This window comes from Anastrepha obliqua, chromosome 3, assembly GCF_027943255.1.
Source record: "Anastrepha obliqua isolate idAnaObli1 chromosome 3, idAnaObli1_1.0, whole genome shotgun sequence".
NCBI classification, from domain to species: domain Eukaryota; kingdom Metazoa; phylum Arthropoda; class Insecta; order Diptera; family Tephritidae; genus Anastrepha; species Anastrepha obliqua.
In genome coordinates, this window is record NC_072894.1 from 143,548,844 (window position 1) to 143,572,432 (window position 23,589).

At 34.6% G+C, this 23,589-nt stretch overlaps 2 protein-coding genes across 3 annotated transcripts in view; one reads left to right on the forward strand and one right to left on the reverse strand.

Moving 5' to 3' along the window:
- LOC129240267 (IQ and AAA domain-containing protein 1-like) overlaps nucleotides 1-19,477 on the forward strand; it is a 157,893-nt gene extending 138,416 nt beyond the window's left edge. The window contains exon 9 of the mRNA XM_054875959.1: nucleotides 19,380-19,477. The gene's annotated coding sequence lies outside the window, so the exon portion shown is untranslated. The remainder of the gene's footprint in view (nucleotides 1-19,379) is intronic.
- The window catches only part of LOC129240268 (transcription factor AP-2-epsilon), a 116,641-nt gene that overhangs the window by 34,426 nt on the left and 58,626 nt on the right, over nucleotides 1-23,589 (reverse strand). The window contains exons 2-3 of one of the 2 annotated variants that reach the window (XM_054875962.1): nucleotides 4,382-4,612; nucleotides 1,359-1,526 (exon numbers count right to left, since the gene is read on the reverse strand). In XM_054875962.1, the coding sequence (XP_054731937.1) occupies nucleotides 1,359-1,526; nucleotides 4,382-4,612 (399 nt within the window). Of the gene's footprint in view, nucleotides 1-1,358; nucleotides 1,545-4,381; nucleotides 4,613-23,589 lie in introns of both variants that reach the window. The other variant, XM_054875961.1, reaches the window with a different exon arrangement.

Genomic DNA, 23,589 nt, shown 5'->3' on the forward strand with positions numbered 1-23,589 from the left:
TAACGTTTAACTAGAATTTACAAACTACCTTCCAAAATTTCGTTTAAAGTTATCTTCTAGTTATTTTCTGTTGTTGCTTTCCACGTAATTCGTTCAATTGCCTAGTATAATTTTGCAGGTCAGTTATAACTGTTTTAAGTGAGCTGACTCTTAACTTATCAACGAAAAATTTTGGCGTTGTTCTAAAAACGTTAGAATAAATATTTTTAAATTTTAAATTAGAGAAGAAGGGTAAGAAGTTTGTAGGAAATTCTATTCAAACGTTTTGTCTCCGGATTAAAATCACGTGCGATTAAGCCTCAGCTAACTGAAAGATTATTTCCTTACATTTATCAGAATTTAAAAAAAACAGAGAAAGTGCCACTCCGTTGCGCAATTTGACTGTTATTTATTTCTGCTACCAATTACACCAAATGATTGGATTTACTGCTGTGACACAAATTGCGAAACCGAGAGAAGATTCATAAGCGATTTTGCCAATTATTTCTATACGTATTTTAGCGGGTTTTTGCAACTAGAGTGCTGTCGAACGCTTTCATATTTTAGTATAGCATTTTTGCATTTCTTGTTATTGTATTTTGCAACAAATGGTGAATCCCCCTTATAAATTCACAAGTAGCAAAAAATGCCTGATTGAATCATCGTAAAGGGAAATCAGTTAAAACTGTTATGAATAGACCATATAACAATTACGGGACAGCATGAAAAATAAAATATAGAAAATAACTATTCGACGACGAAATACTATATTAGATTTTCATCACTCATACTAGTTATGGAGGAAAGTATACAATTAAAGTTGGAAAATAACTCTTGATCAGGAGAAGAGGCCACGTCAATAACTACGCTTCAAAAATAACTCTTATACGGAAGTTGTTTTTATGTAATATTTGTCATTATTGTGTCATATGCCCACAGGAATTACTGGGTTGATGCGTGCTACCATTCGGAAATGCACAGATTCGAAACCGCTCGCACGAAACACCAATTGATAGAAAAAGTTTTTTTTAATAGCGGTCGCTCCTCGGCAAATAATGATAAACCTCTGAGTATAGGTATTTCTACCATCGAAATTCTCCACATAAAAAAACCAAAAAATATCTGCCGTTCGGAGGCGGCGTAAAACGGTAGTTCCCCTTATTTGTTGAAAACATCAACACGTACCACAAATAAGAGGAGGAGCTCGGCGAAACACCCAAAAACGCCAACTATATATGTATATATGGAATTATATAAAAATAATTTTACAACACAGAAAATCTAACAGGGCACTGTAGGTTGAATCCATGAAGGGACCGCAGGTGATCTTTCATGGCGCAGTATTAAATCTTCTCATAATAATTATCATCTTTACTTACCACATGCCCTTGAAGTTCTGCTTCTCTATGAGATCTGTGTATACCAAGCTGATCTTGAGTTGATCGCAAGCCCGCAAGTTGATTATAATGATGCAGCGGAGCGTGGTGTAATGATGATAACGGCTGCCCATAGGGATCTGTACCCAAATATTCTAAAGCTCCATGGTTCTGTAAATATGCAGGTACCTAATCTATATTAGATTATTTATGTAATGTCGATTTATTTTTAAATATAAAAGTAGTTGAATTAACAGTGGTACTACCCATTTTTACCTTCCGCGCTTAATCTCTTGTGTTGTTTCAGAAATTAATTTACGAAAATGTTTTTAATACAGTCATTACAACGAAATTGTTTCCATTATACTAAAATTGGATCATCCCGCGAGACAAAACAAAGTTTTATAATAGCAAAAAGTTCTATAAATCAAAAAGAATACTTTTAGCGGCCACCTCAGTACGCTGTAATTTGGTTTGCAAGATATTTCAGATTGGTATAATATACAATTACATACATAAGTGAGTGGGTTTTTATTGAGCGCGTATTTGGAGGCGAATGCAAACGTTGCATATAAAGTTTTACTGAAATTCCATTAATATATAAATAATTTGTGATTCTTAATTTAATTAAAAACGATCGTGAAGGTATTTTTAATACTACCATTATATTCCATTTAAAAAAAAATGGAAACTTTTGTATATTGCATTTTTTAAAGTTAGAAAAAAGATTATTTAACGTATGAAACTATGGAACATTTTGCCCAGATTTTATTTTCAGGAAATCTCATATACTTTGAACATTTCCACATACGGCTGCTCCTAAATACATATACCTATTATTATTTTCATAAAAATAATCTGCCGTTTGGAATCGGTTTCAAACGGAATAATATCGAATCGCGCGCCACAAATAGGAGGAGGAGCTCGGCCAAACACCAATATAAAGCACAAACACCAAAACAGCTCCAATCCACTGAGTTCAAATTATGTAAAATTGTAAGTTTTTAGTAACCGCCTAGGCAAAAATTATATGAAACCAAGAAAGTGCTTTACCAGCGGGCCTTACGTGCCAAGGAGCCTTACTATATTACATACATATGTAGCGCTCCCGTAGCTGAAGCACGAGCATATGCACTGTTAATTGGATAAATGACAGTCCAGAGTATTGTCTAAAAGCGCGTGGAAGCATTTTGCCGTAGAAACGCGAAAAAAGAAAATCAGTAATGGGTTTCAAACGTAATAGTGAGTTTGCATCATATTTGGCTAAAGTTTTTGCTAATCGCACCATTACTCGTTACAATGATACTGATAGTATTGCGAAACGTCATTGAGGTGGTCATCAAAAGTCTTCAAGATCCAAAAAGTGTATGATCTCACACCAAAGCAGATACAAGTCAGACTTGAGAGAGCGAAGGAGTTGCTTCGCTTGACCGAAAGCAGTCAATTTCCGAACATTGTGTTTTCAAATTGAGCAATTCGTAAACTCCAAAAACGATAGGGTTTATTTGACCGACCGTTCATACGAGAATTTGAGCCATCGATTGACCACCAGGAGGCAGCACCCGCCACAGATAATGGTTTGGGCCGCTGTATCCGCAGATGGGCACTCTCCAATCGTTGTCATCGAGCCTGGCGTCAAGGTAAATGCGAAATATTATCCGGAAAGTCTTCTGGAGGTTGTTTTGAAGCCGTGGGCAGACAAACATTTCGGTGGCAGACCATGGACGTTTCAACAGGACACGACATCGTGTCATAAAGGTCGAGTGAACCAAGAATGGGTAAAAAGCATAACGTCCACACAATAGCTGTCAAATTCACCAGACGTGAATCCGATGGATTATTGTCGTTGGGCCATTTTGGAGAGCACGGTCCGAACTAGAAGATTCATAACTCTCGAGGCGCTGAAAAAGGCCATTGTCCGCGAGTGGGCTAAAATACCAGCAAATCACATTCAAGGCCATAGTCCAGGCAAAAGGTGGTCATATCGAACAAAAGTAAATTAATTCTTAATTTTGTATTATTTTCAAACATTTTTTAGTTTCAATTGAATAAAAGTATTTTTCCAAACTAAATTTATGACCTTTTTGATGCACTTCGAGCAAGGTTCGAACTAAAAGATTCACCAGCCTCGAGGCGCTAAAAAAAACCATTGTCCGGGAGTTGGCCAAAATACCTGCAAGTCACATTCGGGCAGCTTGCGATTCCTTTCTGGACCGTCTCAAGGTCGTAGTCAAGGCATAAGGTGGTCAGATCGAGCAAAAGTAAATTGATTCTTAATTTTTTATTATTTTCACACATGTTTTACTTCGAATTGAATAAAAGTAATTTGCCAAAATAAATTTATTGCCTTTGTAATTAGTTACACTTCGAATGCCGGACACAGTACTATAGCATATATGCAGCAAGAAATTGAGTTTTTTGTATGGAAAAGTACCAAGTACCAAGTGCACGAAGTAAAAAACCAGCGACTATCACACAGATCGAGCTTTATTTAGAAGAGTAGGAAAATCGGCATTTTGTTGGAACGAATACGCTATAAGTTCTGATACCTTTGAACAACATACCAGCAATGCAAGTGAACTTTGTTTTTAAAGAATATGATATCATACTAAATATATGCCAACCACCGCACACAACTAACGAATATAATTAAATAAAAAGCTATTTAATATTTTTTACGAATTTTCAAATTTTTTCGTTACGATTTTCCAAATAGTTGCGATTTTCCCAAAATATCAAAAATGCCTAAATTGTGGATACTAAATTTATTTTTTTTTGAGCTAGTAAATTAGGTTTAAGTAAAGCCATGTTGAGAACATTCAGGACTCACATACTTTAAAGTTTGCTGAAATGTTTAAACCTAAACCTATCGTAAAAGTTTCTTTTCAATCGCGTTTGTAGGAGTTTTCGTAATACTGCAATTTTAAATACTTGTGTGTTTTTAGCAGCTTATTTTCATATACTGTTGCCCGAGGAAAAGATAAATTCATATCTGTTATATAACAAATAATAAGTACTTGTATTACCTGTTGTTGGGGCGGACTTTGAGTTGTATGATGGAAGGGTGGAGGAAAATAGGGCGGTTGGAAATCTGATTGTAATGATTGATGATGCATTGTTGCTGCGGACCCATGGGTGCTGCCATGACTGCCATGCCCAGAAGAAGGCCCTCCACGTCCACTGTGGCCGCCTGTGTGTGTAGTATATGCTGGGCTACTGCTTGACAATCCCAAGCTGCCATGACTAGTCAGGCGTTCCTGGAATAGAAGTTAATATAGTTAGAAATTTTATTATAATTATTATAGTATAAGAATAAAAACTGTTTGCATTAATTTATAATGTTGGTCCTTTCGTCCAAAATCGAGATATATATATATATATGTATGCAGGCCCGACGAGAGGGCGGGGGGATCGAGGGCTTTTTACCCCGGGTCCGTTAACAAAAGTGTTCTCGTTTTGGAATGCCCAAAAAGACTAGGTAAATATATTTTTTCACATTTAAATTCACATTTTATTCTTCTTTTCGTTACATATTAATTGAAAATTAAGTCATACGATGGTTGTATTTAAAAAAATCAGTCATCCTTTTTTGTATCTTCGGTTTTTCTAAAACTTGAAGCTTTCTCCCTTAACCGTCTTATTGTTGATGATCGTCATCTGCATTGCCCTCCTCGATATCTTCGTTCCATTCATGAATGGCTGGTAACGTGAATTTAATCTGAAATTTTTAATAAAAAAGTTTTTTCAGTAACCCACATACATATATCTTTGAGCATATCTGCGAACACGAATGAACCTCAGGATTTAAACTACTAAGGAGATCGACGGTGTTGCTCATCAAGGTGCGAAGTTCAGCTTCCCATTTTTCTTTTAAAAACGCCAACGGAACATTATCTTCGAGATCATTATTGTTTACCGCAAAATTTAAAATACTGTTACAGCACTTAGCTAATGTTGCATCACCAACACGAAACCAAGCCGCATCCAAAAGATTTATAGCTGTTTTTAAGTTAATTTTTTTCAACGACTCGAGCAAATCAGACTTTGTCGCTGCTATTGAAATTATATAGAAGGCTGTTTCTGTAATGCAACTTAGTGATTTTTATTGCATTCTGATCCACCGGTTGAATGAGGGGAGTAACGTTTGGTGGCATAAACATTGTCGAAATTTGCCCATTCTCCGTTGTTAGTTCAGCTTCATTTGGGCGAGAAGGAGCATTGTCGATTATGAGGAGAGCTTTAATTGATAAGGCTTTCTCCTTTAAAAACGATGTAACCTTAAAAAACAACCAGTTAACCTTAAAAATCGGACAAAACTTAAAAGGAATATTCACCTGTGGAACAAATGACTCATAAAACCATTGCTTGAAAATCGCCAACGTCATCCAGACGGATTTCGAGCTCTTATAGTCGTTGGGACACTGAAAGTTTTTAAAGCAGCGTGGATTCTTCGTCTTTCCAATTACCAAAAGCTTAAGCTTGTGAGATCCAGTGGCATTTGAACAGCATAAAAACGTGATTCGCTTCTCGGACTTTACCCCTGGGGCTCTCTTTTCCAAACTTGACGCGTACGTTTTCTCTGGCAAAAGTCTCCAGAATAACCCCGACTCATCAGCATTATATTACTCATCGTTGCACAACTCCAATTCGGCCATTTAAGCTTTAAGTTTTTTTTTTAACGGATCTACTAGCTGAGGTTGCGAAGACCGTTTTTCGCCTGATATTTTAGGAAGACGAATACCGTACCTCTTCTTGAATCCTTGGAGCCATCCATCCCTAGCGAAGAACTTTGCTTTATTTTCTTTAAATTTTGCATGCAGTGTTTTTGCCTTTTCTTTCAACATTAGAGCACTTACTGGCCAGTTTTTATCTCGCATTCGGATAAACCAACGATAAAGAGCTCTCTCCATTTTGGGCAACTCTGAAGAACGCAGTGTTTTTCTATTTCTAGGTCCACAATACGTTTTGCTTACACATTTTAAAATCACATGCTTTTTCGCTTTAATGTTACAAATTGTTGATTTAGCAACAGTATATTTCTTCCCAATAGCAACAGTATATGGGATTCCCAATTCCAGAATTATTTGAGATCAATGTAAACTACATTCTAATAATTTTAACGTTTATTGTTCATGTTATAGAGCCTTTCGGGTTTGTTCACGTTTTAGAGTAGTCAATGCACAAAAATGTCTGTTCACGTTTTGGGGTGTTCACGCTTTAGAGCGTTCACGTTATCGACCGTGCGCCGTATACTGAATTAGACATAATTGGAAAGGGCCCGCATTTGCAATTTTCCCCCGGGGCCCGGATATGCTCTCTACGGCCCTGTATGTATGTATGTATATGGAAAACGTTTTTAAAGTTAGGTATAGACGACAAATATGGTTGGCAACTTAGTTTCGATGTTTTGCTACACAAACGTCAACCAAATTGACAACCAACAGCACACTTTATTTTTATTGTCATTGCCAAGCAGCATAACATAGCTCGCTTTGTGCTTATTTTCTATACGACATAAGGAAACCCATTAACAAATCTTTATTTTCTTTGGAGGACGACCAGATGTAAATTAGTTAACGAAAACGATAGTGGCCTAGAAATTACTCATTGGTATGGAGAAATACTGAAAAAAATGTCTACCCGTGGATGCTAAAACATGCAATTTACCTCTGGACGAACGATACTTGATTTTTTTTTCTACTGAAAATATTGTGACGCGTCAATTCTAAATGGGTTGTAAACAAAGAATGAATTGGCAGATTGAAATGAAACATCACAAAACAAAAACAAAACGAACATAAAAATTATTGAACAACCTAGTTCTGTTGGCATCGGTTGGTTGGTTAAAGTCGTGGTTAAAGTGTTCCGCACCATTTTGTTGCCACATCCTCGTTTCTGCTGGCATCATTTCCAAACAAATTTATTTTGGTTTCATCGCTCGAAAGAATATTTCGCCCCTTCCGTTCACCTTCCGGTCCTCGCCATGATGCACGAAAGAGTGAAACTTTTTTCCTCTTCTTTAAATTTGCATTTCTCACCCATCAAAATCAGTTATATGATTTGAATATTATGCCAGTTACACCTATTTCAATGGCATCGCCGACTTGTTTCGCCCACAAATAAATTGAAGTATATTTTTGCTCATGAAGCAATAATTAAAGGTGATGTAAGTAGCCTAATTTTCACCCTGTGTTAGCCATCTTGAAGCTACTTAATAAATCCGTGTTGTCCTCTTGGAAAAGCTACTTTTTATTTCAGAGCAAATTCTAAAGAAAAAGTACTCAAAAGCGTAGAAATTAAAATTTTTGCTGAAAAAGTTAGCAGGCAATATTGTTTTGCCTATTCCATTTCGCTTAGACTTTCGCATCTTTCAATTCTATTGAAAGTTCTGTGAAAATTACATTGATTAATAGCTGCTACATAGCCACATTTAGGTAAGTCTTTTGTTGCAGATTATCAATCTGATTTTTTGTTAATAACTGCTTAAAATTTATATACACAGGTGTGGAAAAATTTGTACACAACGCAAAATTAATACTTCGTTGCTCCACCTTTTTGCTTTTCAACAGCTTGTAGCCGGCTTGGCATCGATTCGACTAACTTTTTGCAAACATCAGGGCTTATTTTATTCCATTCTTCCTGCAGAGCAATTTTCAAGAGTTGAATTGATGTACACTGCCTTTCCTGCATCCGGCGACCTAATTCATCCCACAAATGCTCAATGGCATTTAGGTCGGGACTTTGTGCAGGGGACAGTTATATAACAACCAGCTCTTGACGTCATATAATATGAGGAATGTTTGTGATCGGTGTCCTGGTAGAATTGAAAACTACTTTCGATGCCTAGTTTTCTCACGCTTTCTTTAAAATTTTGTTTCAAAATTGTTAAATAAACGTGTTTATTCATTATTCCATCAATGAAATGCAATTTTCCAACTCCTGACGCCGCCATGCATCCCCAAACCATTACAGATCCACCACCGTGTTTAACCGTTTTTTCTTAAATTCTTGCCTTCCAGCTCCTTGTTCGGTTTGCGCCACACTTTACCCCTTCCATCACATCCAAATAAATTAAATTTACTTTCGTCAGTAAATAATACCTAAAGAATGAATATTAAAATCATGAAATTGTTATTTTTTCCCCCACTTACAGTGCTCCAAAAATCGAAATCCTTAGCCATATATTGGCGAGTAAAAACAAGCCGGTCATTTTGGTTTTTCTTGCTTATTAGGGGCTTCTTCCGCGCAACTCGGCCGTGAAAATCCCGAAACAATAAGAAGTCTTCTTATTGTTTCGGGATTTACCTCCACCCCAGAAGCTTCTTTAACCAGCGCAGTTAATTTTGGAGCAGAAATGAATGGATTTTTCTTCACTTCCCTTAGCACCATGCTCTCATCTTTGGAGGAAAGCTTCTTTGGACGGGTTCCACGATGCTTATTTGCAATGAAACCATTTTCATTGTATCTAGCAATAATATCTTGCACTGTTGACTTGCTTTTTTTTATCAATTTCGATATTGCTCGCTCAGATTTTCCGTCTAAGTGCAGTTGAATTACTATTTTGCGTTCCTCCAATGTAGACTGTTTACCATTACGCGGCATTTTGCAAAATACTTTTATAAACTCACCCAATGATTGACAAGGCAACAATGAACAATAACTTTTAATACAAGTATAGAAAATTTAGAAATAACGGTATGCACATTTGCAAAACATGGTTTGCCCGACTTTAAATGTGAGACAGAGAAGTGGCCTTTTTCAGTTTTTTATACATTAACATTTTATAAAGCAACTTGGAATATATTTTTTTTGTTGTTTTTAAATAAAACAATTTTTGTGAAAAAACAGAAAAAGGTAGAACGTGTTTTCTTTCATCAAAACATAGATATTATGTCTAGAAGTTTTCGTATGCATCTGCCTGACTTTGAATGTGAGTGACTGTATATAAATTTATCTTTTTTTAACACAGATTTTATACTTCTAACTTTGCAGGTAATCTCGTTAAAAAATCAAATGTATGATTAGCGGACGTGACGAAATAAAAGTGGTTTTTCCTTGTTAAGAGTTTCCACTATTCTCAAGTTCTTTTATTTATTACTTCAGTGTAGGTTTACGAATGGCACATATAGATTCCAATCCGATGCATGGTCAAAATACATACATATATGACACAAATCCATGGGAATAGTTAAGTTAATAATATAAATAATTAGGTACCACTTATAAAATAACATAAAATTATTCTATGGCTTACAACGACCTTTTTTAACTTTTTACTACATTTTCAGAAAGGGGATAAACTTATGCCCTTTTTTCCCTTGCTTCCAAATTGAATCAATGGATTAAGTAGCATCCGAAATCAGTTGTCAAACTTTACTTAACCTTGTATAATTGAATCATGATTTTTGCTTCATCTATCTATATATCTATATATATAAAAATGAAATGATGTTCGTTTGTACGCATTTTTTTGGGCCGATACGAGGCCAATTTTATTCATTCTTTTTTTCATATTATAGGGATCCACTAGGGGAAGGTTTTTAGCAAAAAAAAAATTTCTTTTAAATATTTTCTTCATATAAAAAAAGAAAAAATCAAAATATTGTACAAAACAAAACTTGCTCGATTCTTAGATTAAAGTAAGTTTCGAATCGACATTCATTTTATGTGTACAACTTTTTTTTGAATTTTTCGTTATTGTATACAGAAATTTCAAATGATTCGAATGAATTTTTTTTTTTTTTTATTTCTTCCATAAAATATTACACCTGTCGTTAGACAATAAGTAATTTGATTTACAAAAAGATGGAATGAGAGTGATATTGAAGGGCCAATGCCCCCAAGCTCATTTAGAAGAAATATATACATATTATTTAAAAACAAGTGGTTAACAAACAATGACATATACGATTAGTTGACAATTGATTGGTGTTTGACGGTTAAGCCGACTTTGGGTAGATTTTTCTTTATTTGGTAGTCTTCTCATCATAGGATTTGTATGCGTTAATAGTCTATTTATGTGTCTTCTGCTAGCGCTTTGTATTGTTTCATCAATAGTATCGATGTCAAGGTCGCGATGAATATCTGCGTTAGGTATGTACCAAGGTGCATTAGTTAAGGTCCTAAGTATTTATGAAAATAATGTTTCAATTCAATTGAGCAATGCTTTCTTTGACCAATTCTATATGGAAATGAATGCGTTTGCAAACGATGTTTTCGGCTATGAACAAATGTTGGAATCGAATGAAAAAGGAAAGAAACGCGAAATTATAAAAAAAATGCTTGGAAAATTTAAAATGAATGGTGCTTCATTGGAAAAATTCAAAGGTAATAAGAACATACACAAGATAAAGTTAGAATTCGAATTTTTAGATTTATTTTGTTTATTTCTCATTTTTTCAGAAGTACACCACACAACAACTCATTCCAACTCTGATTTTGAAATCCTGTTGGAATTGGTGATCGATAATTTTGTCACTATAATGGTCAATGGAAATTTGCGTGTATCAGGCCCTGCATATTATTTACCATATCAACTTTTTATGGAACATATGGACCAAATGAACACAAAAATATAATTTTGTTTTGTTTTGATTTTTTGCAACATTTTGGTTTTCAGTTAATACAATAAAAACAATACTGTTTTTTCGTGAACACAAAATTCTAAATTTATTACGTTGTTTGTTTAGAATTTTTTTTAGAAAAAAAGTACATTTTTTGGTTTTGAGGAAATTTGTTTATTGTTGCTATTTGTGAAAGCGCAGATATTTGTAAGTATTTGACTATAATCCTAAAAGTTAATGGAATACCACTATGACACATAGAAAACATTTTTTCAAAGGGGTGTTTTTCGAAAATTATAAAAAAAATTGTTTTCAAAAATTTTGAAGAAATAAAGTAAAATAAAAAAATTTCGAAAGCATGAAATTTTTTCAAAACCAAATTTTCCTCAAAAAGATAAAAGAAATTTCTTCGAAGAGGTGTTTTTCTAAAATTACAAAAAAAAAATTTTCTAAAATTTTAAACAAAGAAAATAAAATAAAACTTTTTCAAGGGTATGAAACTTTTTCAAAACAAAATTTTCTGAATACCAAACAAAATTAAAAAAAAAAAAGGTGTTTTCAAAGCATTTCATATTCCACTATTAATAGAGAATACATTTTTTCGAGGGGGTGTTTTTCAAAGCGTAAAAAAATCTTTTTTAACAAATCAATTTAAACTTTTACAAAAGTATGAAATTTTTTCAAGAACAAAATTTTCTCAAAAACGTTAAATTAAAAAAAATAGTTTTTTCAAAATATTTAATTTTCAGCAATTAACTGAGAAGAAATTTGTTAGAGCGAAGTGTTTTTCAAAACTTCAAAAAACACTTTTTAACCAAAAAAAAATAAACCTTTTTTCAAAAACAACAGGAATGATAACATTGCCTAACAATTTCTGCACTTTTGCACAGTCTAAAGAGGCATTGATACAGAGTGTATTTCCAAACATAGTTCAACATTACAAAAACCATGATTGACTCAGCGAAAGAGCAATTTTAGCTGGGAAAAATAAGGACGTCAATGATATAAATTCAGCTATTGTAGATCAAATACCTGGTGACATAGTTGCGTATAAGTCAATGGACACTATTACTGATCAAGATGAGGTCGTAAATTATCCAACTGAATTCTTAAACTCACTCGATTTGCCAGGCTTACCACCTCATAATTTACGATTAAAAATTGGAGCACCGATTATTATGCTGCGCAATAATGGCGCGGCCGCCGTAGCCAAATGAGTTGGTGCGTGATTACCATTCGGAATTCACAGAGAGGTCGTTAGTTCGAATCTCGGTGAAAGCAAAATTAATAAAAACATTTTTCTAATAGCGGTCGCCCCTCGGCAGGCAATGGCAAACCTCCGAGTGTATCTCTACCATGAAAAAGCTCCTCATAAAAATATCTGCCGTTCGGAGTCGGCTTGAAACTGTGGAACAACATCATTTGTGGAACAACATCAAGACGCACACCACAAATAGGAGGAGGAGCTCGGCCAAACACCTAACAGAAGTGTACGCGCCAATTATTTATTTATTTTTTTTTTTTAATAGTAATGTGCCCCGACTTTGCAACGGTACCAGACTCGCTGTGAAGAAGCTAATGGGTAACGTTATCGAAGCAACAATTTTGAAAGGGAAGTACAAAGGAGAAGACAATTTGATACCCTGAATTCCACTGATTCCGGTGGATTTACCATTCGATTTCAAACGTTTGCAGTTCCCTATTCGCCGAATTAATAAGGCGCAAGGACAGTCTCTACAAATGTGCGGTATTAATTTAGAATACCCAATTTTTTCTCATGGACAATTGTATGTAGCTTGCTCACGAGTTGGCAAACCATCGTCATTATTCACGCGAAAGATGAAAAAACCAAAAACGTTGTCTACCAAAAAGTGTTACAATAAAGTTCAAATGAAATTGTATCAAAGAATTTGCTTTGTTTCGTATTAATTTTATTCTCTTTCAGCAAATCATTGAATTTATCGCCTAGCGAAGCGGGCGAGGGTACGCTAGTTATATATAAAAATTAAGCCGAAAAAAGTGTGCATTTGTCTCCGGTAATCTCAGCAACGCGTGTAAGGAAAAGAATGAAAGTTTCACACATTGTTGGTGTTGCTTTGGCAAAGGTTTCTGTGAAGTTTGGTTGAAATCCGATAACGCGTGTGTGTGCGGTGCGCCAGTTAACTGAGTGTGTTTTTGCTATTTGCCGCACGTATTTTTTGTACCGCACATAGCATTCATTAGAATTGAATACATTTTGGTCGTGTGTGTCTGGACCGATTATTATGAAATTTGGTATATATATATATTTTTCCACGGTGAAGGTTAGTATAATATGTTTATTGATTCCACTCACTACCAGGTGGCGCTGCCGAAGGCCAAAACGAGGACCCGGGTAACCCTAGGATGTGTTTTTACATTGTGGGTATCAAATCAAAGCTACTGATGAGTGCTTTAATACAGAGCAGTTTTTAGATCTCTGAGTTACCAGGGTCTCGAGATATAGCCGAAAAGGTGGACCAAGGTACCCTTGGATGTGTTTGTACAATATGGGTATCAGATGGAAGCTGTTGATGAAAGCTTTTAAGTGAAGTAATTTTTACTGCCCGTTTCCGGGATAAAGAAAGGAGATGGAGCTGGAGATGGAAGAGGAAAAGGAATAGCTACAGGAAGAGGAAGAGGAAGAGGAAGACCACTTATTATTAACAATTAAAAAAAAAATTGTAAACAAATTTTAAAATGCTACATATACGCTTATTATATAAACGTTAATCTGAAGTCAGCTATAGTGAAAAATTCATTGTATCATTGCCGGCGTGATTGGTGATCGTTTCCTTAATTTTTTGCAGAAAGGTTATGCTAATATGAGATATTACCTATATCATTCATATATTTACGTATTACCTGTGTACTCACAAATATACGGTGAAGCAAATATATGTCAGTTTTTTTACTTCGCCTGGAAAAGTTTATATAAATTTAAGAAGAGTAAATAGAACTTATTTTATATCAGACTTCACGCAAAAAAGTAATTTGCACCTGAACACATAGCTGGGTTAAAGCGGGGGGGAATAGAACAGTTCTCTTCTCCTTCTCTGCTTTTTCGCAGGGATAATGTCGATAATTTAACTGGCTTAATGACTTTACAACCAAACTTTTGTCAAATAAGTCAAACGAAAGAACAGTTAATTCAAAGTATTTTTATCAAATTTGCCTCAGAATTACAAAAATCATGATTGGCTTAGTGAACGAGCCATCATGGCTGGCAAAAATAAAGATGTGAATGAAATGAATGCGGCTATTTTGGCTAACATACCAAGTCCAGAACAAACATATCGATCCGTTGACGCTGTTATAAATCAAGATGATATTGTAAATTATCCCACTGAATTTTTGAATTCCTTTGATTTACCTGGATTACCGCCACACATGCTAAACTTGAAAATATTAGAACTGATTATTATGTTGAGGAACATAAATCAACCACGACTATGTAATGGCACTCTATTAACAGTTAAGAGATTGATGAATAACGTCATTGAAGCAACAATTTTGAAAGGAAAATACTCTGGTGAAGACGTTTTAATACCGCGAATACCAATGATACCATCGGATATGCCATTTGAATTCAAACGTCTTCAATTTCCTGTTCGCCTTGCATTCGCGATTACTATTAATAAGTCACAAGGCCAAATTTTATCAATTTGTGGTATTGATTTAGAATACCCATGTTTTTCTCATGGCCAACTTTATGTTTCATGCTCAAGAGTTGGTAAGCCATCGGTATTGTTCATTTATTCAACAACGCATGGAAAAACGAAGAATATTGTATACCAAAGAGCATTACAATAAAAAAAGTAATAAAGTAAATCACATCAAACGTTTTTTAATTGCTATTACTATTTAAAACTTCTTTCATTACTATTCATGCGCGAGAATTTTTATAAAATACACACAGTATTTTTCGGCTTAATTTAATTAATTAATCTAGATTTTTTTAAAGACGACCAGCGGAACGGGCGGGTTTTCGTTAGTAAAGTTATATGTACGAGCGGTGATATTTTGACATTTCAAATGCATTGCCTACTACTGTCAAGATTTATTTGAATTAAAATATCGAAATATTCGTTAAATCAATTAATTTCGAACACACACCAAATTCAATGTCCGTATGTGTACTACACTTATGTATATTCAGGGGCAAATTTCATGCGGGCGCTTTTGTTCCTAATAAAGGGCTTCTTCGCGCAAGTCGCCCATGGTTATGTTTTTCCAACATATTTCGAACGAAACACTTTATTAGTACTTTCCTCTAGCGTTTTATTAAGTCTAATGCAAAAGGATTTTTTCAACTTCGTTTCTTCCCTTGGTCTAGGCGGCTTTTATTTGCAATTGTTTGGATACGTTCTACAGAAAATGCACATAAAAAAACTCATATAAAAAAGACTTCATTTGCCTTGAAAAATAAGGATGCGTTCCGTAGTTTTTTAAAATCACATAAAACTAAAACAACGAGTTAAAATTAAATTAAACCCGCATAAAAAGGTTTGCAGAAATTAAAAGAACTAGGCTGCTTGATGAATTACTTCGTATCTTAAAAAAAAAATTCTTATGCAAACTTAATTAATTTTATTCTATTGAAAAGAATTAAAGTTTTACATTTTCTAATCTTCATCATTATCTGAGAATGGATTGCACTGTTTGCAAAGTAGTTCCAAGTGGGACCTTCATCATCAAAGGAGACTGTCTCTGCAATAGATATTTGCGGTAAAGGCGATGGATTAATATATGAATAAATAAGAAATGGTGTAAGCTTTCAGTGTCCCATGATTTTTGGATACCGTCTATACGCGGGCTTCCTAAACAAGCCCATACGTATGTTTGTCCAAAAATTTTTCGGATGAAATATGTATAATATAGGGTTGTTCAATAGGTGCGCTTCAACTTTTTTCCGATAGGGAGGGCGAACGACGCAATATTTTTTATTTTTCGCTTGTCATTTGTAAACTTCATTAGTATACATTTCATCATGGAACTCTACACACTTGAGCAACGAAAAATTTCAAATGTAAATATAATTCTTTATAAGTGATTAAATTGAGTAGACATGAAAAACATGTTGTTTTCGTAATTTATCGTTTTATACTATACCGGTTGGACTTGATGGCGACCTATTAAAGGACACTGATCGCCAATGCTCGCAATAAAGACATCTGTGCAGTGTGCGTAATGTAAATTTTTTTAAAGGTAGATAAACCTTTACGTATCAATTTTACAACGCGAATTCTTTAAGTTTATCACATCTGTTATCAGTTTATTAAAAGTACAGTACTTTAGAAACACAAACTCATATTACATTGATACATATTTACATATGTATGTAGGTATGTCAAAAAACATTGACTCTTATTACAAAAAATATATAAATATTAAGTATATATACATATGAATGCAGTTGGACAAATTTCCACATGAAAAGGTCCGTCATGTTTTATTTTTAAGCCACAAAAGATGCTGCCGTTGCCGACTTAGTTAGAAGTCATAATAATGCCGTAGTTGCGCATGCTGATTATGATTTATTAATAAAAGACATTCAGTTTCATTACATACATACGTATTTAAATTAATGTCGTTTTCTTTTCTTGCAATAATATCGCCTTCATTCCGCTTTGTGCTAGAGCTGTCAAATTTTCGTTTTCTTTGCTCAAACTGACCACACATCACTGAAAAGAACAAGCAAATGTATGGCATTTTCTACGGTCTACAAAAAGTAAGGACGAGCGTTATTCAGCTGATTTTTGTTTATCTTTGGGCACAAGTTCGTGAAGATAGTTGTACAAAACGTCATATGAATTCAAAAAAGCCCTAAGTTACAAAAAATTCAAAATCGACTTTTTAGTTGATTATCATGTACCGTATCATAATACATGTTCCTTTAAAATTTTATAATCCAACAACCAATAATGACGGTGGTATAAACAAAGTTCGAAAAGCCCTAAGTGCAAGCGTAACAAATTTGCCAACCAAAACTGTAACTTATGCCTTTAGAGAAATAATAAACAACAAACACAATAGGCATAGCATGCCATGCCATTGTGTGTGTTCTTATTGATAAGTTTTTTTTGTTTATCAGTTGCTGACGAAAAGTATTGACGATAAGGTTTTTTGCAACTCTGTATTAACAGTTAGTTTTTCTTGTGTATGTTTCTAAGAGGCTTTACTGAGTTGGAGTTTATTTACAATAATTTAAACTAAAAATCTCTAAAAATGATTAACGAAACTAAATTTGATAAGTCAGTGTTAAAAAAACGGTGAATAAAACATATTTAAATTACAATAACCGAATGACCGGCAAAATCTGAAATGACCGTCTTAATAAGGGAATTGTGTGTGAAAAGAATCCTCGAAAAATGGGCTTAAGATGTCAGTCTAAATATTGTGAAAAAAGCACATTGGGTCATTGCTCCCAATATGATGAAAACATATGCCAAGAAATATTTGATAGATTTTGAAACATGTCGTAGAAAGAAAAAAGATTTATGTAATAAGTCAAGTAGAATTAGAAGAAAAAGTACGAAACCGTAACACATTTTCGAGGCGATCGCTATCTAAACGGTATTATTTGAAAGCAAAAGCTACTCGTATCCAATTTTGCCGGCAAATGCCTATGTCAACTCTTGGAATAAATGAAAAAATGATAAGAAATTGGGTAGATTCGAACATTTTAAAACACACGCAATTAGATATTGCTCCGCCAAAAGGAACGTCGAAAAATGCTAAAAAATACGAAAAGCGCCTTAACTTTTTAAATAAATGGTTAAACAGTATTCCAAAACTTGAATCCCATTACCGAAGACAATACAGTACAAAAAATTATTTACAAACAGATATTAAATCATACAACCAACTTTATAAACTATATTGTGAAGAATGCGATGGTAATAATGACGATGAAATTTTACCAGTATCGTATCCAAAATTTATGCTTACCATAAAACAACAAAATATTTCATTGTTTAAACCAAGGAACGATATGTGTGATATTTGTGTATCATTTGAGGCAAAAAACATAACTGAGGAACAATATAATAGTCATAGATCACAAATCAATGAAATGAGAAAAGACAAAGAAAACGATATCGAAAGTGCCAAGTGCCAAGAAGTGTGCTTATGCATGGATATGCAAGCAGTGAAACTGATTCCCCAAACAAATGCTAGTGCCTCATATTATAAAATGAAATTACAGGTGCATAATTTCACTATTTATAATATCATTACTCACGAGTCTGATAATTATATTTGGGATGAGTCTGAAGGGAATCTTGTAGCGTCTACTACCGCCACATGTATTGTTAAATACTTAGGGAAGTGTTTACTTCAGTCACCAGATACAAGTATTATTATATATTAAGGATTACAACGCTGACGCAACACTCACTCAGTCAAAGCAAATACGAGCTCCGTTTGAGATCATTTTAACAATATGCACACCTTCAAATCCTAAAGAACTGTGGGAACCGCATCGCATTTGCAAAGCAGGAACGAGCATCCGATCCAAATCAGAAATACTCGCATGCAATTTTCAATTAAGCTCTGACATTGATTGAGAACGTGTGCATATCAATCAATACTAAAGATCTTTATCAACTTAGTATGGCGGCATCGTTAAGAGATAGAAACGCCATGCAAAACAGAGACTTGGTGCAAGGACAGTAATCTGATGCAAATGATCTAACAAATTTTATGCTAACGCTAAGTGGACTTTTAATTGGGTAAAGATGAACCGAGATTCGGAATTCGATGGAGCTTTCAGGAATGCAACCGTACAAATTGACATCAAAAATTTGATCATCCCCGTGGTGCTATTACGAATTTTAAATCCACAAAAAATGTGGTGGGCACCAGACCGACCATCAAAAAATTAATACAGAATTTGATCGAAGCAACAGTCATTCAACAATATGTAAAGTACATATATTAGTCTGTTTGGGCGGCGCAATGCTCGCAGAGTACTTTTCTTCTATCATGTAGTTTTCGAAATATCGTTAACTAACGGTGTTTGAATAAAGAAAAAACGTTAGATCATACTTGGATAATCCGTCAACCGATCCAACCAAGTGATATATCAAATTTAAGGCAACCAAATTTTCTGCCTTTAGTTTTCACTTCCATTAAAAAAAAAATTAAGCGTTTTCAATATACATATGTACTTACAAAGTTAAAAAAAAAAAATTAAAACTGTAAAAATATTAAAATTGTCCGACTTGCATTTTAGGAATATATTCGCAACTGACTTTGCAACATTTTTGTACTCATTTCATAAAACTAACATATCTATAATAGAAAAAATTTAAGATACAAATAGAAATCCTCCAATGGGAACACTAATAATACTTGGTTTTCCTAGTAACAAATTACTTATAGTAATAAATTTGAATTACGAAACTACATATTAATAACATCTTTTCAAAATTGTTTCTAGGACATAAAAATGCAAGTATCAAACTTGAAAGATCAAATGTCAACATCCCTTCAAAGTTCTAAAAAGAACAATACAAATCTATTTAAATGTTTTATTATTTTTTATTTATAAAAACCAAATATATTTAAAAGATATACGGCATTAACCGAAAACTTATACAGATACATAAACGCAAATGTCAATAAAACTACATATGTAATTTTATAATATAAATCTAAAAATTCTCTTTTTCTTTGGTTAGTTACAGAACTTTTCGCTCTCGTGAAAAACAACAATACTCGCACATCATTCTTTTCGCACCTTCTTTTCAGTTGTCGATGGAATCTTTTACGATGTAATCACTTTAAGCTTCGAGATTTTCAGCGAAGAAATCCAAATGCGAAGATAAGAAGAGATAAAGATATATTTTCTCTCGCAATATAAATAAACATATAACACTGATTTTACTTCATATCCCAAAAATAATAATTTTTCCTCAAGTTTACTTTGCGCTTTTTATTGCCAGAGATCTCAGTTAGCATCATGCGAAAAGAAGTACATGGGTATAAGCAGCAGATTCAATAGCTCTCCAATAATTTTTAAGCTCAAAATCAAAGAATTTGTAGTCCCACAAAGATTGTCTCTTTAATTTTAGCATCGGAAAGGCATCCTTTGATAGAGTTTTTAATTGGCTTACGTTTTATATTATATTAAGCGGAGGTAATCTTATATTGTTCTTTTTGACCAAAGGTTAAAATCTGAAATTGTTTTCAGTAAGGAAAGATAAAAAAGAGAAAAACGAGTAAAAGAGAGCATTTTTTGGCCAATTTTGCAAATGCTGCATACCCGACGTTGTAGAAAGCGGGGTTAAAAGATATGGGAGTTCTTGAGAATTTACCGCTTGCAGAATAACGCTTGAAGCATGAGGGTATTCTGGTTTTTTAGATGTAAATATAGGTAGACAAAATGTTTATGGAAAATTTTTAGAGGGAAGACAATGCGCCTAGGGAAATAATTTTGAAAGGTAATGCATTGCCTACGTAAACCAAAGTGTGAAGTGAGAGATGCCTTGAGATAGTTAAAGCTCATAAATTTAGAAAACAGCTCCTTATAAGAAACCATCTACCGTTCGGTGGCTGCATAAAACTGTTGGCCCCTCTATTTTGAGGAAGAAAATCAAGCAAAATAGGAGGAGAAACTCGGTCAAACAGCGAACAAAGGATGAAAGCGTCAATCATACTATATATTATATATGTAGCCGTCGTAGCCGAATGAATTGGTGCGTGACTACCATTCGGAATTCGGAGGGAACGTAGGCTCGAATCTCCGTGAAACACCAAAATAAAGAAAAAGCTTTTTCTAATAGCGGTCACCCCTCGGTAGGCAATGGCAAACCTTCGAGTGTATTTCTAACATAAAAAAGCTCCTCAGAAAAATATCTGCCGTTCGGGGTCGGCTTAAAACTGTAGGTCCCTCCATTTGTGGAACAACATCAAGACGTACACCACAAATAGGAGGAGGAGCTCGGCTAAACACCCAAAAAGGGTGTACGCGCCAATTATATATATATGTATTTATATACATATATATATAATATATATATGTAGGAGTGACAGACGTACGTAAGAGAACGAGGAGCGGACACACTTTTTAACAATTTAAAGTAACGAAATGCAACACTGCGAACTGACGAGCACAGGAGTATAAGAACGAACAGAGGACTGAAGCGAAGAATGATGTAGCCTAAGAGTCAATCGGTAAATTGGTACCAACCATTGCAGACACTTGATCGTGCATATAATTATATTTATATTTGCATAAAATTACTAACTTTGTGAAAATTTGTTACTTTTTATAATATCGAAAATAAATATCGTTGCTGGTAAAAGAAAAATCTTACATTTGGGGGCTCGTCCGGGATAGTAACGGCTTTAGAGACGAGCAAATATTATATTTTTCAACACAATTCATTCGGAGTGTCTTGACGACATAAAACGTTAATTCGGGCTGCTGAAAGGCTAAGAACTACTGCAACAACAAAATTCATTGCTGGCTCAGCCGAAATTAATTGCCGTATTTGTGCTGAAATTGGCGGTAAGTGGCAAGCATCGTTCTTGGATAAAGCAGTATTCGTCGCGTAATTGCGCATATGACAGGTACCGGCTTGTACCAACAGAGCTCAACAATAAGGATAGCGGTTCCTATTGGCAGCGATTTCAAAGCAACGCCAGTGCGGCTAACTTCAGCAGCGACAAAACCATTTTCAAATTTTAACGAACGAAGACGAAGTTCAGGAAGGAAGGCGTTTAAGAAGAAAGACGAAGAGAAGGTAAACTAGAAGAAGAAAGGTTGACGGAGTTCGAGGCGATAAGCAGAGAGAAGAAGGTAAAAGCGAGACAAATAAGTTGTGTCAGCGACCAAAACAAACAGCGTGTAAGTCGAAAGAAGGCCAAACATTTACTTTGATTAATGTAAATTTATACAAATGCGTATACAAACGCTTTTACATATGTATATCCAAATACGTGTGCACTATTGAGCGAAAATTTTAATTTGTCTCTTACCTGTCAAAAAGCATAATTCGATACAAATGTTTTGTTTATAAATAAGCGTGTAGGTTTAAATCGATTGTTGATGTACTTACTATACTTGCATATTTACCATTCACATATTTCACTTCAATTTTATAAGATTCAATTTAAAATTGTTATTCGTATTCAATATCATTTATTTAAAAATTATTAGAATGAGTGACCTCGACGCTGACGCTATTTTAAAAATGTAAGAGAGATGGGACTAGGAGTAGTCGGACGCAAACACGAACTTAGGGAAAGACTTCTCCAACATCTAGGCCTGATTGACGGCGGTGACGACGATGAGGACGAAGATGCTGATATACAATCAAATCAAACGGTCCGGGAATTTTCTCATGTAAGCTGTGCGTATTTTACATTCAGATATATAGAAGAAAGTCTTTCAACGTTTGATGGGGCTGCTATGTCCGACGTAAAGAAATGGATTGAGCAGATAGAAAAAAATGCAGAAATAGTTAATTGGAATGAAATACATAAATTCATTTACGCTAAACATTTGTTAAGATTTGCAGCCAAACTTTTTGTAACTTTTGGTTGCGTGATTGGAATTCTTTAAAATTGGCCCTCGCTAACGAGTGTGGTAGTAAGTCGTCGCCAGCAGACGTGCATAAGACATTGGGGAAAAGACATAAGAAGCATAGCGAATCGTATTGTGAATACTTATTTGCCTTAATCTAGATAGGAAAAGCGATTTGTTTAGATGAAGAATGTTTGCTCGAATATTTTATAGATGGGATCCCTGGATCTAAATTTAGCAAGTCTGTACTCTATCAAGCAAAAACCGTAAGGGAAATTAAAGAGCAATTAGTAATTTACGAGAAGATAAGACAGGACCCAAAAGCTGACAACCCTAAAAACAAAGAGGTGCTCAATAAAACTAAACCAGAAACTAGTAGTTCCTCGGCGTCATCAAAAAACGGGAAAAGATGTTTCAAATGTAGCGAATATTCGCACTTACCAAAATATTGTCCACATTAACAATTCAATTGTTTTAAGTGCCAACAGATGGGTCATAGATATTTTGAGTGTAAAGTAGCAATGGGCAGCAGAACAAAGCGGGAGGCGGGTCACGTAAATTCAATTGGTGAAGTTTTAAGTTCAAAGTTGAAACTAAAGAAGGTCACAATTTGCAATATCGAAATACAAGCTCTTGTAGCTTGTGTCTTATGCGATGCGACACATTCAACAAATTGGGTAAATCCCTATAGCTAACTCCGGAGCGACGGCAACTATTTGGGATCGGTGCAGCAAAAATATCAAGGATGGGTAGTTTTGAGATAGAGGTACAAGTAGACAAAAGTGTTGTTAAGCTAACGGTGTGGTGCAAACAAACGACATTAGCTACGAAGTAATTCTAGGTACTTCAATTTTCAAACATTTCGATATCTTAGTGCGTGATGGCGGTGTCGAGTTTAAAAACAAGTTAATATGCAGGTTAGTGATTATGCGTCGGAGGCGTCCCCCCGTAATGATGGTTTGTCAAATGCAAGTAGCACAGTGGTTAGATGAGGGCATAATACGTCCTAGTTGTTCGGTCTATGCATTGCCTGTAGAACTCGCATCTAAGAAAAATGGTACGAAAAGACTTTGCTGCGACTATCGTAGATTAAACCAGAAAATCGTTCGCGAAAATTTCC